Consider the following 17,186-nt stretch of genomic DNA (forward strand, 5'->3'; position numbering starts at 1 on the left):
AATTGATTAGGTAATTAGCTATTTCACGAGATGAGAGTACCCGATACAAAAACAAGCTAGAGAGGTGTCTCTTAAATTAAAATTCTCACAAGAGTATCCAAAGGGGAGAGCTTATTAAAAGAGGGTAGCTTTCTGTTCTTACTTTTGCTTTATTTATTTATTTTTCAGAAATTTTAAAAAATAAAAATAAAGGAATCAAAGTCATAATAGAAGACGGTGGGGGGTGCCTTTTCTTTCTCGATTTCCTTACTTCTTCCTTAACTTTGAATCTCATGCTTTGGCTTTGCTTTGCTTTCTTTCTCTCAGTCTTTTGTTGCGGTTTTGTCACGGAGAATGTTGGTTTTCTCTTTTTGTGTCTTATTAAAGCACTTGTCCCTTTCTTTTTTAATAATTAGTATATAAAATTATTCAAAAAAAGTTGGTCCAGAATGTTCTCATCAGCCCTCTAATAGCTTTAGCACTTTTTGTATTCTTTTTATCCCTGATATATTACCCAAAACAAAATCAAATGACTAGCCATTTATGAATATCTAATTTTCGAAAATAATTTTGACTAATATTGAAAAATGGGCAGACTTAGTTTTCTTGAGAGAAATCCGAAAATAAACTACCAATATTTTTTTCTTTTGTCAATACATACATATATATACATATATATATATATATATTACATGGGCCGTGCGAATTTTCCATTTTAATTTTCCATTTTGAAAAATTTATGGACATGTGTTTTTGTAAGGGCAATCAGAAAATAAAAGATCAGATCGATTTATATATGTGTGTGTGTGTGTATTCCATTTATATATGGGCCACACGAATTCCTATTTTGAATTTCCTCATTATATATTGAGAAAGCAAAGAATACATTATTAGTTAATATGCATAAATAAAGGTACTAAATGACAAGAAAGAATAATATAGAGATAAGCTCACTGGCTTTATGAATGAATCTCATCTCTTTTCAGGCAACTTTTATGTCGACTAAGCTGATCTCTGATTTCTAACGGCTTCTAAGCAAGTTGACTATCTTGCATTATTTATAAATAGAAATATATACAAGTCTTATATATAGGAATCCCTAAGATTTAGACAATTTAGAAATGAATATTATCTGCATTTTCCAGTGGGTAACACCTAATAACCAACATCCTTGTGGGTTCCAAGTAATTCAAGTTCGACATGGATCAGCCCTCCGAAATAAAATTTTCCCAATCGTAAATTTTTTCCATTCACAAAACTCATCTTAAGTTTCGAAAAATGTGCGAAACCACCTGAAACAATCCATTTTTGTAGGTATTATTTGTATATTTTAAGATACATAAGCTACAACGTGCTAAATTTAATGTATTCATCTATATACATATGCATTATGTATAACATTTGTGGAATAACGTATGGTCAAGCTAATCATGTCTCTCATTTTCTTCTTATATTTCTTACATTCTTCCCCTAGCTAGCTAGATGATTATTTTGATTCAACAAAGGCAAAAACGCAATATAATATAAATATGTACCTCGTTCTCTATATATAAAGCATAAACACCATGATGAGCGTAAAACTGTGTATGTACAACTAATTATGATAGCTTTGACACGGTTTCGAATCCCAACATTAGAAGAAAAGGAACACAACTCTATAAATGTGTTATAGGTTATTATTTCAAGTCAAAAGGAAACAAAAAAAAATTAATATTTAAACGGGATATATATTGTTGTACTGTTTTATGAATATATGTGGAAAGGATTTTGAAGAATTGAGTGCGAAGTTAGCAAGTAATAATTGTTGGGCATTAATTGGTGGGGTTGTGGTCACGCTTTTTATATGGGGCATGAATCCTTCCAAATGATACAAAATTTGCAGAGAAAGAGAGATGACAAGTTGAGTACTTTTCAAACAAAGGTAAATGAGGATGGCAAAATCTGTTTGGAGTAAGCTTGGCTCCTATTCTCCATCTTTCAACACATCACTCTTATTAGTAGTGAATCATTAGGTTTGCTACATAGCCATTGAGCCTCACGAGGAGAACAGCCTAAAAGGAGCTGGTGCACTTCATGACTAGATCAGATTCATCTGATATACACGTTATCGCTTCATCTCTATAGGACCGACGACGGTTCGTGCCGCCTTGTCATATTTGTATTTTGAATTGTTTCATCAGCTTCTAGTCTTTTGGAAGCCGGTGAATAAATAAATAAAAAAAAAATTGAACGTGATAAATTACATGAAGTTAATTCTAAAGTGACTGTATCCAAATCACAATTGACGGAGATTCGATCGGATGGTTCTAATTTTAGAGATGCAAAGCCACAAAAGAGGAGGAGAGAGAAAAACATTTAAGAAATAAAAAGAGATGAGACAATTTATTCTGTGATTTGATTGGTAATACGAGAAATTATGATTGGCATAGCAATCAAAGCAAACTTAATGCATGGTTTCCTAAGACAAAGGCATGCACATATATACAAAGCACTTATAATAATAACTGGAGAGGGGTTAGGTATGATATCAAAATCAAAGACCATGGAGAAGATACGTTTGGTTGACTGTTGATAGGAGCTAAATATTGTTGACTTTAATAATAAATGGCTTTTAACGAACCAAAAGTTTGTCTTTGCCTTGTCAAATAATTATATTTAACCTTTTACTCATATCATCCCTTCCACCAATATTATTAATATAAATTATAACAATCTTTTTATGTTAGATTCCCGACCAATCGGTACTTACATTTGATAAGTTTTTAGTTTAAATAATCATGACCCCTTTGAGAAAAACATTAATTTCTTGGGGCCAATGGCAATGAGGTATACATGTGCCCAAGAATGGTCAAAATTCCTATATTTATGAAAACCGATTACAAATTGCAATTATTAATTAAGATCAAGGAAGTTAGTTTTTGAAATTTTTGCCCCTTTGAGTGAAAGTCTCTTATATCTCATGGAATGATATAATTAAAATTAACCCTTGAGTTGGCACATTTACAATGCTAGCTACCCTTCGATTAGATGCAAGGGATAAATGTAAATGTTGTCAATGATCGTCGAACGTGTCTTACTTGTGAAGGCACTGTGCTAAACCGAGCTCGATATATTATACACGGCTGACTAGTGCACCACTTATTATGACAACTTGAACTTCAAAAAAAAAAAAAAAAAGGTATTGCTATGATAATTCTTTTCTGAAGTAATACACATGCAATGCAATGATGTAGAAAGGTAAATGCATGGACAAATGAAGAAATATGAGAGATAATTGTTATTATTTAATACATATGTAGCGTGTAGAAGTTGAAAAAGATTTTACTTGCGAGAGTGAAACAGCAGCAAACAGTGGTTCTAAAGACACAAGTACGATTATCCATATATAGTTATATTATGTGTATTATATATGTCTGTGTATGTATATATACATAGATATAAGCATGGACTTCTCCATGGCAATAATATAGCTCGCGTCCCTCACATGAATAATACATCATAGCTCTCATAATATATATATATATATATATATATATATTTCTTTCTTTTCACGGGGTCGCATTTTCTTTTCTTTGGGTATAATATTTTCTTGTTTTTTTACACTGTTGCTGCCTGTATCTTGTAAAAACATTTCTATATAATTAATCAGAAAAAAAAACATTTATATATAATTATTAATCTGAGTTGGTTCAAATGATTCAGTATTTAATAAAATTTACTACCAAATGATTCAGTATTTAATAAAATTTTAAGTTCAAATATAGTAAATGGAGAAAATTAATGATTGAAAGAATTTTATCTTTTAATGATCATACTGAAACCTTTCAAACTTTCAATACCAATTTTACACGGTAGAAATTTCTCTATAATTCGTACATCAAAATATTAATTGCTCACAACAAACCCTATACGGTACCATCGGTGGTTATATAACTATATATATATATATATATTCCATAACTCTATATATATAGTCATGGTTCAACTCGGGGTAGATAGGTTTTCTTCTTGGTTAATATCAATCACTAGATCTACATCGTTGTTGTGAATGTGCACAATGTCTGTGCAAGCTGTTGTCGATCAATTATATAGTCAAAGCAGGTTCCTAAACGAATAATAAGATAAACCCGAAAGGATGTGAGCGGGTGTAAATTAAACTGCTGGTTTTCGAATAGGATCATAAGGAAAGTTCATTCGTAACATTTAGAGCAAACATTAAATTTAGACAAATACATACGATTCAGGTATGATATGAGATTCTCAATTCCTTATGTATCTCTATCGGGATTCGGACAACACGTATTCTATCTTAACATTTATATATACGCCTTTGAAATTTCCAATCATATCAAACATATATACTGGTCACTTTTTGATATTAAAACAAAAGATATCTAAAGACCACAAGCCAAGAACACACTCAATGAAGATCCCTAGTCAATACTCAATATAAATGCAAACGAGTTTTAGCTAATTTGGGGCTGGCATTGATTGAGACGGAAGGTGGAATCATGGCATATCTTTAAAAAAAAATGGAGAATAGATAAGATGAAAATTTTATTTTTTAGTGGACCGATTCAATTTGAATATAAATTAATCGCTAAATGTCAAAATATAAACTGGTACACACAGTAAAATAGCCAAATATAAAGGGAAAAAAAAAAGAAAGAAAAGAAATTGCTTGGTGGGGTTTCTGATACAAAACACAAAAAGCACAACACCTTGAGAATTGTGATCAAAGGATATGAGTCATCACCATCATTTACTGTTGTGGCCCTTCCCCTTCACCCAACCCCCTCAACCCCATCTGTCTCTCGAGAGGATACAATCAAACTTCTGTCCGAGTGATATCAATTGCAAATTATACACATATAGCAAGTTGTTGTAGAAACTAGAAGAGAACCAAGCTAATTTGCTAAAACATTACTATATCAAAAATGAATTTTTGGATCAAATATAGATATCCATTTATGAGTTTTCTTTTTTCCTTAAGGAATTTAATGGTTTCTCAACTGTTCATGCCCTATGGTCAGCATTTTCTTTAAAGAATAATAATAAGCCTAAGATATATATGTATGTATGTATGTATAGGCTGAGGGACCAAGGGGAATATGCAAATGCCTCATAATATGAAGATCCCAATAAACGAAAGTTAAAAAAAAAAAAAAAGAGAGAGAGAGAGGGGAAGAAAAGCAAAGGAAAGGTAAAAGTATAAGAGAGAGAGGAGAGAAGGAGAAGATCGATTAATTGGGAAGAGACGCCAAAGATAACAACAAAATTATAAAGAAGGATAAGAGTATAAATGTGGTCTGAATTGTGGAATAAAGGCCCGCGATAATAACGAATAAAGCAAATTCGAATAATTTGATAAAAGACACTCTTATATTACATAAAGTGCGATCTTTTATCTCCCTGATTTTGAAAAAGAAAAGAAAATGAGAATATAAATGTAACTTTTTTTGGGTGAAAAAACATCTGCATGTAATTAATTTTAGAATATAATTAGTATTTTTCCTGTTGAAGTGAAAATAGTGATATATTTCTCTCAATTGAATTGCAGAGGAGCCAATTCACGGAGATAAGTATTTTCATGGAATTCAAATGTCTCTAATTTAGTTTGCAAAACAAAAACTCGAATTAATTTACTCGACGATCATTGGAAAAATGAAAAAAATTAGAATGGTGTATAAAAATATTTAAAATTTAGAAAGTTTAGACATCTTTGGACCTCTGAGTACGTCAACAAAAATCACTTCGAATTAGCCTGAGGTTTAGATTTACATAAGATAAGCAATGGTAATAGACTTTTTCATACAACCATCCCCTCCTAACATATAGGATTACAATAATCATAAGAACAGCAAATTTATGTATCAATCCATGTTTCTAATAGCACACATATAGGAAATTTTCTTGAGTTCATATTCGAATATATGATCAAAAGTTTCAGATATCATGTTCCACCAAGCATCAAACCGCATACAAAAGAGCATTGTCTTATAAAATCGCTAGAAGGCAACTGTATCTATTATACAGAAGATAATTAAACAAATAAGAGAATAACATCATTTGAACTCTAGTACAAGGAAATTATTGACACATACAATGGATGCATTGCCCCAGCTGTATTATTTACTTATGACTCATTACATTATCATGGTGATTTCTGCAGCTAGGCAGGGGTGAAAGGAAAGTGAAAGAATTTAGGAAGTTTGGTTTCATTTTCTTTACAAAGACTTTTATTGAACTCATGAAAAGTGATTCTTGCTGGGCTTTGTGTTTTTTTGTTTTTGTTTTTGTTTTTTTTTTTCTGTTTTTAGGATTCTTCTTCTTTCTTCTGACACAGAAAGAGAGAGAGAGAGAGAGAGAGAAGAGTGTACTGATCAGTAATGCTTGCTACTACAGCTGCTGCTGTTGCTGCTCTCATATCTCATCTCACCTCAGCTCCTTTCCTTTCTCTCAAAACTCTGATGCCTGATTTTGCAAGCAAAGCAAAACCCTTCCCCTCCTTTTCCTTTTCCCCCTAAACTCTTTTCTCTCACACTGCATTATTCTTTTTTTGGATACCAGATATACTTAACTTATTGTTCTTGACTATATATATATATATATATATATGATTCTGACTATGAAGTGATTCTCAACAATACAGATAAAATTGTCTAATATCAAGTAAAATTCATCGATTGCATCATACCTCATGATTTTTTACTAGATTCGATTTCTTAGACTCTTGTTTATGTCCCAAAAAAATGATGAAAGAAAAATGATTAATTACCAAAAAAAATCCCAATTTTTTACATTTTAATGATTTTAACACGAATTTTTTTATTTAGGCAATTAAATTAAAAATTATTGATTTAATAAGAATGTTAACACACCATCAATTTCTCCATTAATTTTAACTGAAATTGCTGACGTGTATATGACGGTGTCACGTGACACATGTGATTAGCATAGTGGGTCTCACATTTAGAAAAAATTTAAAAAATAACATAAAAGAAAAAAAATCGCAAGGAGGAAGAGCAAAGGTGGTCGGCAGTAAGGGCCTCGACACCAGCCACCATCCTCCCAATTGGGATTGCAAGGGAGTTTGGGGTTTATCAATTCCGACCGATGGACCCCCACCACCGGCCCCCTCCTCTCCTCCTCCTTGCGACCTCACGGCCTTTTTTTTTCTTTTTTGTTATTTTTAAGTTTTTAGAATTTTTTTTATTTTTACAAAATTATAAGACTCACTCGGCCAATCATAGTGTGTCTCGTGACACAATCACGTGCACATTATCAATTTTGGTTAAAATTAATAGAGAAATTGACGGTGTACTAACATTATTGTGAAATCGGTAATTTGTGATTTAATTGGTTAAATAATAAATTTCGTGTTAAAATTATTAAAATATGAAAAAGAAAATTGTTATTAATCCAAATAAAAAAAAAATTTCCCCCTTGTTATGTCTCTCCTACAGTCTCTCTCTTTTGTATGAATATTTCTTTTGGATGAATTGTTACAGTCTCTCTCTCTCCCCCCGTACTTTTTACTGTCCTCACCTCACCACACTGCATTTAAGCTCATGCTTTAGCTCTCATTCACTTCCATAAACCTCCCCTGCAAAAGAGAAGGAAAAAAAAAACCCATCTCCCTCTCTATCTTTCTCTCTGATCTCCCCACTCTGCTTACCTCCATAGCTGACTTCTAAGCAGCTTTTTCCTCCTCTCCTCTCATTCTCAGCATCGGTCAAATTGATGATTTAGAAGCTGATGCTGAATGCTCTCATCAGCTCATCATCATCAGATCTCCCTCAACCCCAAAACCTACATGTCTAGCAGCAGCAGCAGCAACAGCAGCAGAAGAAACCCCACATCTTCATGTTCTTAACTCCTCCCTCCCCACCTCCAAATCAGAGCTCTCTGGCTGTGTCTTACACAAACTGTAACAGTCCCATCCTCTCTCTCTCTCTCTCTCTCTCTCTCTCTAAATATATATATATATATATATACTGTTGTAGTGTAAGTGTAATTAATTATAATCCTTTTGGTTTTCAAAAGTGGGACAATGATCTAAAGAAAAACCCCTTTTCTCTTTAATTTCCTCTTTTAATCATTAAACCTCTCCCCCTTCTTCTAGCCCTCTCCATAGTGATTAGCTAAGTCTTGTCTTGTCCTTCCTTTGTTCTCTTCTCCTTTTTGTCTCCAACCTAACAACAAAGACAAAGCAAATAGACAGAGAGAGAGAAGCAGGCAGATATGGATATCCCAATCCCAGCCCAGGAAGGGGATATCCCTGTCCCAGCCCCACCACTAAGCAGCACCGCCGGCTATGGCGGAGGAGGAGGAGGCCATGGCCACATGCTCGGCCACCACCACCATCACCACCATGACCCTACATCTCATCACATCAACGACGTGCCAGGCAACGCCATTAATGGGCCCATGGAGGAGCAGCACCCCCACCACCAAGTGGTGGTTGCAGGCTACAACAACAAGAACAACAACAACGGCAGCACCAATGGGAGCAGCAACAAGGTGACGGTGAGGTACCGGGAGTGCCTCAAGAACCACGCTGCCGCGATGGGCGGGACCGCCATGGACGGGTGCGGAGAGTTCATGCCAAGCGGGGAGGAGGGTACCATCGAGGCCCTCAACTGTTCTGCCTGTGGCTGTCACCGCAACTTCCACCGCAAGGAGGTCGAGGGCGGCGGCGGCGGCGGCGGCGGCGGCCACGACCTTGCACTCGATCAGTGGTACCACCACCATCACCACTCTCCGCCGCACCTCAACCGGGTCGGAAGGAAGGTCCTCGTGGGTCATCCCCACCACAAGAACGTGCTGGGCGGCCACGAGGCCGCCCTCCTCTACCCGACAGGTAAGGGAGAAAATTGCTGCTTGAACCTAGTCGTGTCTATGAAAGCATGCATCGATCTCGATGCCATGCTAGTTAGTGTGATGCGACTGAAATGTCTAATATCATAGAGTTTCCCGTACTTTGCTAATGGTCAGTATGGAATCATCGTCGTGTCAGTCCGAACGACTCCAGACTGCTATATATATTCGGGCCAAGACTCGCCCCGATTAGTTTAGCATATATAATTTAGGCTCACTTCAATTGTACTTAGCATATATAATGGCAACGGTAGCCTTCCTGGTGCACGGAACGATAATAGCAAATGGAAAATCGGAAAATTTGAATGCCATATTGAACCCGCTGTGCCGAGCGCACCAACTGATGATGATATTATATAATGCCTTCAAATTAATGGACGGTATAGCGCACATGTTGAACTGCGGATAATCGAGTCCTTCTTACGCATTTTTCGTTCTTCCTTATCCCAAGTTCTCAATTTATGCATGTGGAAATGTATATATGACAGGCACGCTCATAGCATCGAGAACGCCAACTCCGCACCAGATGATACTGCCCTACAGCATGGCGGGGTCGCTCCCGTCGGAGTCAGACGAGCAGGACCAGGACGACGCCCACCATATAGGAGGAGGAGGTGGGGGCATAGGTGGGGGGGCGGTGACAACATCGGCGAGGCCGACGCAGATGGTGAAGAAGAGGTTCCGGACGAAGTTCACGCAGGAGCAGAAGGAGAAGATGCTGAGCTTCGCGGAGAAGGTCGGGTGGAAGATACAGAGGCAGGAGGAGTCAGTGGTGCAGCAGTTCTGCCAGGAGATTGGGGTGAAGAGGAGAGTCCTCAAGGTTTGGATGCACAACAACAAGCACAACCTTGCCAAGAAGAACCTTAGCTGCAGCCTCAACCATTCCCCCACGTCCAATATTAACATCTCCGACACCAACAATGTCAATCCTTAAATTAAGATTAATTAGAAAGAGAGAGAGAGGAAGTTGAAGGAATCATACATTTGATGATGTTCTTTCTAATTAGTATATTGATCTATCTATATATATCTATTAATCTCCATTAGGTATATATATATATATATATATATATATAGAGAGAGAGAGAGAGAGAGATGCTTAATTTAGTGTGTTCTTGTCTTGTTAGTGTTTTTTGTTTCCCTTTGTGGGGTCATTTTGATTTTGTTAGTTTAGATAGCTTCTTCTTGATATATTAATTGGTATTATGAATTATTGGATATGGTTGTGTTGTTCATGGGGCACGTTATGTGGTAATCTTAATCTCGTCACGTCATTCCTGTATTACCAAGGAATTTCTAATCCAAATTATACATCAACCAAATGATCATCGGATGTATGTAAACAGCATAAAAAGTACGTCTTTCGTCGTTACATATCTTTCGCGGCCATCAAATTCTCTACTCTATGTCTTTGAGAACTCGAGTTAAAATAATGTCGCATTTCCATCCCATAAAATGTTGTACAAAGATGCTTTCATGATCGATCATAATATAGCATTACCCGCAACTTTACATTTCCTTTTCTTTTTTCACTTATAAGTGAGATTCGTGAATTTCATATAGTGAAATAAAAATCATAATAGCTAGTAAAATGACACGAATAATTTCATTATGAAATTTGAATAAAAAGATCTCGTAATTATTTAGATGAAAGCATATTTCATCGCACTCCATCCTTCTACTTTTGCAATTTAAATTTTGGAGGAGATTATTAACGGGAATCTTGACGAGGTGGACGGGTAATTGAATTGCAATGGGATGTTGTTTGGAGTCTTTGGACCGAGCAATGATTGACTGCCCATGTTTCTGTTTCCTAGGCTGGCATGGCATGCCTTTTGAACACATTAATTTTATCTTAATGCACTGATCGGTTATCAATTAATTATTATAGTGTAACCCAAGGGTAAGTGGTGAATTGAGCTTTTGTCCTAAAATAGAATTGCTTTTGCTTTCAGAAAAGTCAAATAAGCATCACATTAACACTCAATTGCTTCATTCTTAAAACACATAATGAGCTTAGCAAAATAAAGTTCCCAAACGTTAACCTTTAAAAAAAATTGAAAACATTTTATTTCAAACGGGTATTGGGAGAATTTCTAGAGACGGCATTCTTTTACGATAACGTTAACGCCCTGTCAACGCTCATCGGTCGTCCAATAAATTTTAATAATTCGATGATGGAACCATAGAATTTTCAAAGACGGGAGAGATATGAAAACTTTAAAGGTGGCAATCCCGAAGGAGCATGGGAGTAAATGGGATTCACAAATTCTGCATCAGATCACGTGAATTAATAATAAACGAAAATGACCTCACTTCCGCATTTAGCCTCGTAAGTTGTAATGTAACCAATCCATCCCATGCATTCTCATCTCGTGCCTTCCATTAATATATCCATACCTCAAGTAATAAATTCAATCAATTGTCGGGTTGATGTTTAATTTCAAATTCCTACATCATGTATTCGTAGGATCCACGATGGTACGATGTTAATGTTATAATCCACATGCCTTTTGCAATTTATTTTCCTGCACCGAAGCCGAACCGGACATGGTAGAAGAGATTGCTACAACAGCATGGCCAACAACCGTTCCTATATATCGACAGTAAAGCCAACTGGAAGTATATATAGTTTCGGTTTGTGAAACAAAATTCTCTACGTAGTTACACATGTATACTTCTCAAATGTGATGAAACCGTGCCTTCTCTGCGACAGGAAGAAATATGTGAAAGCTGTTTATATCTCTCTACAAGGACTTCAAAGACCGGCTAACGTGTAAACATACCATTACATGCCCCTAATGCCGCATCCCCGAGACCTTCATCTCACTCTTTTCAGTTCATCAATTTGCTATACTTCAACTCTTTTGAACTGGACCGAACAGAGAAAGCCATGATTCTCATGATTTTCCCGGTGGGAGCCTCCCCAAAGACTCCTGACTACCTGTCTTCTAACACGACGATGGAGTACAGTGGAGTAGTTGGGGTCGTTCTTTGAAGTTAATTACTGTTCGCATAATCGTGCTCGTCCGGGATTTAGAAGAGATTCTGACATCACCCACCCCTGCATTAATACAAGGAAGAAACTCTTCAATAAATCGATCTCACTTAACAGGATCAAGAATAACTCCGCATTTAGTACAAAGGGGCGTGAAGTAATTCACGCCAGAACATTTTGTACGACGATCCCACACCAGAACATTTGCACAAGATTTATGTATGTTTCCACTTGCCTGTTCTGCGGCTTTACTCTTAAAGACTCCATAGGAGGCCGACACCATTTCACACGACTGAGCTACACGAGCTTCAAGATTAGTAGTCAAAGCCACCGAGTTAGAAAGACCGTGTTCCTGATACTTCTGGTTCTGGGATTGCCCATCCTTTGATGAACATGTGAAGTGCAAGAGCACATGAGCCTAAAAAGAGGGGGCCAAATAGATCTTCAGCCACAATACGAGGAGAAATCTGTAAATGCAAAACCAAGTAAAAGAAGCAAGATCTCTTACGTGAAAGGCTGCTTTGAGGATATCGTCGGGCTTCGCTTTATCCTTGAGGAGGGCGTAAACTTTTCCCTTTGCAGGATTATACGTGACAACATACCTCTCTTTCTGTCATTGTCCAAGAGCAAATAACACGCATAATTATTAAACCATCGCCCACAAAAAAAAAAGGGGAGAGCCTAGGCGAAAGCCAGTAGTCCTACTCTAAGGTGGCGGAGGGAAACCATACCTCAAATAGAGGCTCTATGGCAAGATAAGAACCGGCATCTTGAAATGCATCTTTAAATCTTGGACCTGTCAAATAACCGGAACCACTTATCAGAAACAGCGAACAGATAGCTATAACTAAGACTGTAGATTTAACCAGCCTCCATTCTCAAGACACATACCAAGGACAATAGGCCTTTCTTTCAACCATGGAAACGTGAATATTCTTTCTCTCATATTCCCTTCCCGCAGTGATGGAACTTGGCCTGCAAGTTTGTATGCAATAACATGAAGTCCATCCACATTATAATGAGCAGCCCACAAAAATGCAAAGTATTCATGGCGGTGACAGTGATGACAACATCATAATTGCAAACTGGAATATATTCATATACCTGTCTTTAGGAAAGAATCCACAGCCACAGTAAATCTCGCACGGTTCAATGTGTGTAATACTACAGATCTGACCTGGAAGAATCGTAGTGATACACCAGAAAGGTTAATCAGCATTAAATGCATGAAGTAGTTCAATCTCGTGCACTCATGTCTATCCAAATTAGAAAGAGAGAGAGAGATCAAACCTCTTGGTAGGAGCTGAAGATATATCCACATGAAAGTAAAGCGAATGTCTTAACCAATGACGGATTCCTTTTGGAGATCATTATGCTCAGCCCAGTTCCCAGCTTCATAAACCAGAGAATATATATCAGTTGTCGCGAAAAATGGTAGAGCAGAGATGCATGCAGCTTGAACAATATATGTTTGGACTGAGGAAAAATGTTCAAATACCATCAGGCAGGTCAATGTTAATCGTTCACCATTCATATCCAACGGACTGTTTTTACCCCACGTACAGTAAAACATATTTCAACAGTTATGATCAAGAGCATGCATAATCTCTCTCTCATTTCAACAGGGTGCTAGAGGCTTAGACAAACGTACCAGATCTGCAATATTGCCAACGCATTCTCCCTTTGCAGTTACATCTCCAATATTTTCTCCCCTAGCAAAAGCTTTATAGATTGGTGTTCGAGTTGATGTTGATGTTACAGCGCCAACATTCTAACAGGAAAAGGGCAAGGATTACAATGATGACATATTAATAACACGTGCTCGACATTAGAGAAATATCTTACCTTTGCTACATTAGCAGCGCAAGCTAAAGGGAGAAACAGCTGTGGCACAGCTGCAGTAGCCAACTCCAGTCCAGCACCCAATTCCATCAGAAGATCCCCTGATATTCTCAGCTACAATGCACCACCACATTAAACTGGAGAAATAATACTATTGATCTAAGGTCCACAAGTTGATCATATAAATAGCACTGGACAGGGCAGACAAAGCAACCCCTACCTGTTTAAGATCATAATCGAATTTCTTCCCTTGCCTAGCAAAAAGCATCTTGCCAACACGACCAGCACCATCCTGCAGGTAATATGCAAACTTCATTTTGTAATCCACATTGACATCCCATCAGGGTTCCTATACTAGGTCCTTGTAATGCACCAAAACAGAAAATTGAGCGCAACACAAGGGATCAAAAGATGTAGTAAAAAATCTACATATTCATTTAGAAAGCAAGATATTGCGGAATAATAGTTCAAAGAACATTTAAGAAACTCAGGATAGCTATAACGAAGGCATTGCCGGTTGCATGACCAAAGAAGGTGCCAAGAACTATGACACAATCTGCAATTAGAAGGCACGATTCCAGTGCTACCTCACCAAAAGGTAGACACTAGACAGCCTACCTTGAGAATCCAGTTAATCGCGACAGCACCAGAAGCAGATCTGTTTCTTGAAACTCCAACTGAATTCAACAATGTCTGTGTCGTGAAGACGCCCATGGCTCCACCGAAGAAATGCTACAAAAAACATAATTTTCAGTAGAATGTCATTGATGCCCACAAAAGCAGATAGACATTGTCAGCAGCAAACAGAAGGTCGCTAGCTTGCAAGTTAGGATTCTTTAAATACAAGCTACTTCAAGCAGTTTATCCTTTTCCTCATCTTTCACAATTTTCTTTCCTTTTCAAATAAGGCTTCTGATACGAATCTCTAACATGGCAGCAAGAGCAGAGCACTCAGTAGAAATAGTACCTTCAACGCCCTCCATGTCATGTATGGAACATATGAAGGGGTGACACTATCAGGGAAACCTTCTGGCACTACATAGGATCTTACAAAAGACATCAACTCCTGCAAAAGGGGTTGGTTCCATATCAGAGATACATAACGGATTACATCAAAAGTGGGAAATACCATCCGTGATTATCAGTAAAAGGCTAAAAGCATATACAACCACATAAACCAGAATGATAAGGAAGACAACCAACAAAACATTCTCCTACTGTCAATCCACCATTCATTAGATTGAAATATTTCCCTGGACAACATGATTCAGTAAATGAGAAAGTGCTAATCACCCTGCTGACTCCATGTCGAGGTGAGTTGACTTCATTTTACATCAGAAAGATATTACACAACAGACAGAGGCCAAAGCCTGAAACTGTAGAGGCAGCAATAATAATTGATAATGGCAATGATGGTGACATCCTAACACATTGTAACAGCTAAGGGAAGAACAGAAAACTGCCCGAGCCCATGAATATTCAGCACATAGATTAATAAATAATAAGCTGTCGACGAGAGTTCCAAGTCCATGCAGAGACATAAACATTCAACGAATGGCCGCCACAGAATACTTGCTTCAGATTTCTCCCGACTTAGAGCAGAAAAAATGCAGCAATTGCAGGCGGAAGTAGTTGCCCACAGTTGAATCGCATGCATTTACTGAGCCAATATAGAAGAAAAGTGAAAAGGTGCAGAATTGAGGAGAAGGGGACACTGACATCAACGGGAGATTGAGGACTCTGCAAGCTGATGGCGCGAATGGAATCCTTCCTGAACCTCCCGGAGCCGTCGCCCTCCGCCACGTACTTCCACCTCCGGCCGTTGATTTCCTCGCAGCAGATCAGCCTCAAGCTGGAATCGACAAACTGCTTGTCCACGAGGCCAAACCGGCCCTCCGGGGCCGCAACGGAGGCCGACGCCGAGGGGGAGGAGACCGCGGGGTTAGCGGGGGCGGAGGCCAGATCCGCGCTGATGCGGAGGGTCTCGCGGACGAGGAGCCGGGCCTCCTGCTGGGAGGTCAGGGTCTGGGCGGGGGAGCTGGGGGGCTTCTTGATTTTGATGGGGGCCATGGCTGAATCTGGGCCGCGCTATGTGGGGGAGGGCGAGGCGGTGGTGATGCCAATGGAGGAGGGGAATGGAGGGTGATTGGTGTTATATAGGGGGAACCGACATCGTCGGAGAAAACGAGGAGGGAGGAAGGGGACGGGGACGGGGCATGGCAATCGCCGCTATGGCAGGTGGCCAAACAATCAGCAATACGGAGCTACTGAGGACAATTAATTGTACTCTACGCGCGCACATTTGCAGCAGCAACACAGCACAAGACAAACAGGAGCAGAACAAGAAAGAGACGCGAAAGTGTTTTTTTTTTTTTTCCCTCCTTTTCATTTTATTTATTTTTAACAAAAATTATTGTTTATTTATTAATTTGTCTTTTTATTTAAAAAAGAAAAGAAAAAAAAATGATTGGGAAATTTATTATGCTTTGCACCCCGACGTCGGCGCGATTTTCAGGAGTTTTTCCCAAATGAGATTTATTTTTAAAACTTATTCTCAAACTAGACTTAGTTTGAAAATAATTTTCAATTTAGGCTTCTTTGTGTGAAATCATTTCAATTCAATCCATATTCTTTAAACTCTTCTAAAAAAGTCTAATTGGATAACCATTAGAAAAATATTAGCCGTTTTGTCAATTTAGTTAACCAGTTAATCGAGTTTTTAAAAATCAATTAATATTATATTGAAATTAACCGGTTCGGCTATTTTGGACGAAATTCTTAGCAGTCAAGTGTAAATTGAAGCCAATTTTCGTATTCCTAAAAATACTCTTATGTTTTATTTACCATACCCGTTTTTTCGATTCGTTTAACTGAAATCTTTATAAAAATTAATCGGGTTAAGCTATGTTGGACGTAATTTTTAAGGGTCAAACATAAATTGACGTCAATTTTTGTGTATTTTTTAGTTTTGTTAATTTAATTTTCAATTATCTTTACTATTTAAATGATTTTAGTTATTTTACTGAATTTTATTTAGTCATTTTGGTATTTTATATTTTTAAAACTATTTATGATTAAAGATCAGTGAACTGTGGGTAAACGGATTATAGTAAGTCACTAATCAAATAAGTTGTTGGCTACACATTGAATTTAAGTAGATTGATCCTCAACATAGATCCTCAATTTTTTTAATCGAACATACCCACCCGAGAGGATTTGTGGATTAGCAAACGTTTAAGGATTGAATTAAGTATGAATGATAATGGTGTTTTTGTTTTTCAACTATCCTCTATTGGGTTAAGGACTTAAATCAAACAAATTAAAATATTTTGAGAATATTCGTAAAAAGAAGAATAATGTTTTGAGTATAAATAAAATAACGTAAGTCTATTATGGGAATTAGTTTACCAAGAAGTCTATTATGGAAAATATTTTGCAAAAGAGATCTAATTTGGACAAAAACTCGATTTAGGCTATACTAGGACTC

General features: G+C 37.3%; 2 protein-coding genes across 3 annotated transcripts; one reads left to right on the plus strand and one right to left on the minus strand.

The window, feature by feature from the left end:
- Window positions 1-7,551: 7,551 nt before the first annotated feature.
- Window positions 7,552-10,092, plus strand: LOC116206436 (zinc-finger homeodomain protein 3). 2 transcript variants are annotated; one of them, XM_031539311.1, is made up of 3 exons: window positions 7,552-7,909; window positions 8,187-8,842; window positions 9,348-10,092. In XM_031539311.1, the coding sequence occupies exons 2-3, from the start codon at window positions 8,224-8,226 to the stop codon at window positions 9,791-9,793; spliced, it is 1,065 nt and encodes a 354-aa protein (XP_031395171.1). In that variant the 5' UTR covers window positions 7,552-7,909; window positions 8,187-8,223; the 3' UTR covers window positions 9,794-10,092. The 2 variants fall into 2 exon arrangements, with proteins under 2 accessions (XP_031395171.1, XP_031395170.1); XM_031539310.1 differs by having other exon boundaries at window positions 7,552-8,842.
- Window positions 10,093-11,436: 1,344 nt separating this feature from the next.
- On the minus strand, window positions 11,437-16,004 carry LOC116205649 (protein root UVB sensitive 6). The gene is made up of 13 exons (XM_031538282.1): window positions 15,419-16,004; window positions 14,667-14,765; window positions 14,318-14,431; window positions 13,920-13,991; window positions 13,703-13,813; window positions 13,509-13,628; window positions 13,148-13,249; window positions 12,962-13,034; window positions 12,749-12,832; window positions 12,589-12,653; window positions 12,366-12,467; window positions 12,093-12,275; window positions 11,437-11,923 (listed from the first exon to the last, which is right to left on the minus strand). The coding sequence occupies exons 1-13, from the start codon at window positions 15,767-15,769 to the stop codon at window positions 11,864-11,866; spliced, it is 1,536 nt and encodes a 511-aa protein (XP_031394142.1). The 5' UTR covers window positions 15,770-16,004; the 3' UTR covers window positions 11,437-11,863.
- Between the last annotated feature and the right edge of the window lie 1,182 nt (window positions 16,005-17,186).

The sequence above is a fragment of the Punica granatum genome, chromosome 4, assembly GCF_007655135.1.
Source record: "Punica granatum isolate Tunisia-2019 chromosome 4, ASM765513v2, whole genome shotgun sequence".
Classification (NCBI taxonomy): Eukaryota; Viridiplantae; Streptophyta; class Magnoliopsida; order Myrtales; family Lythraceae; genus Punica; species Punica granatum.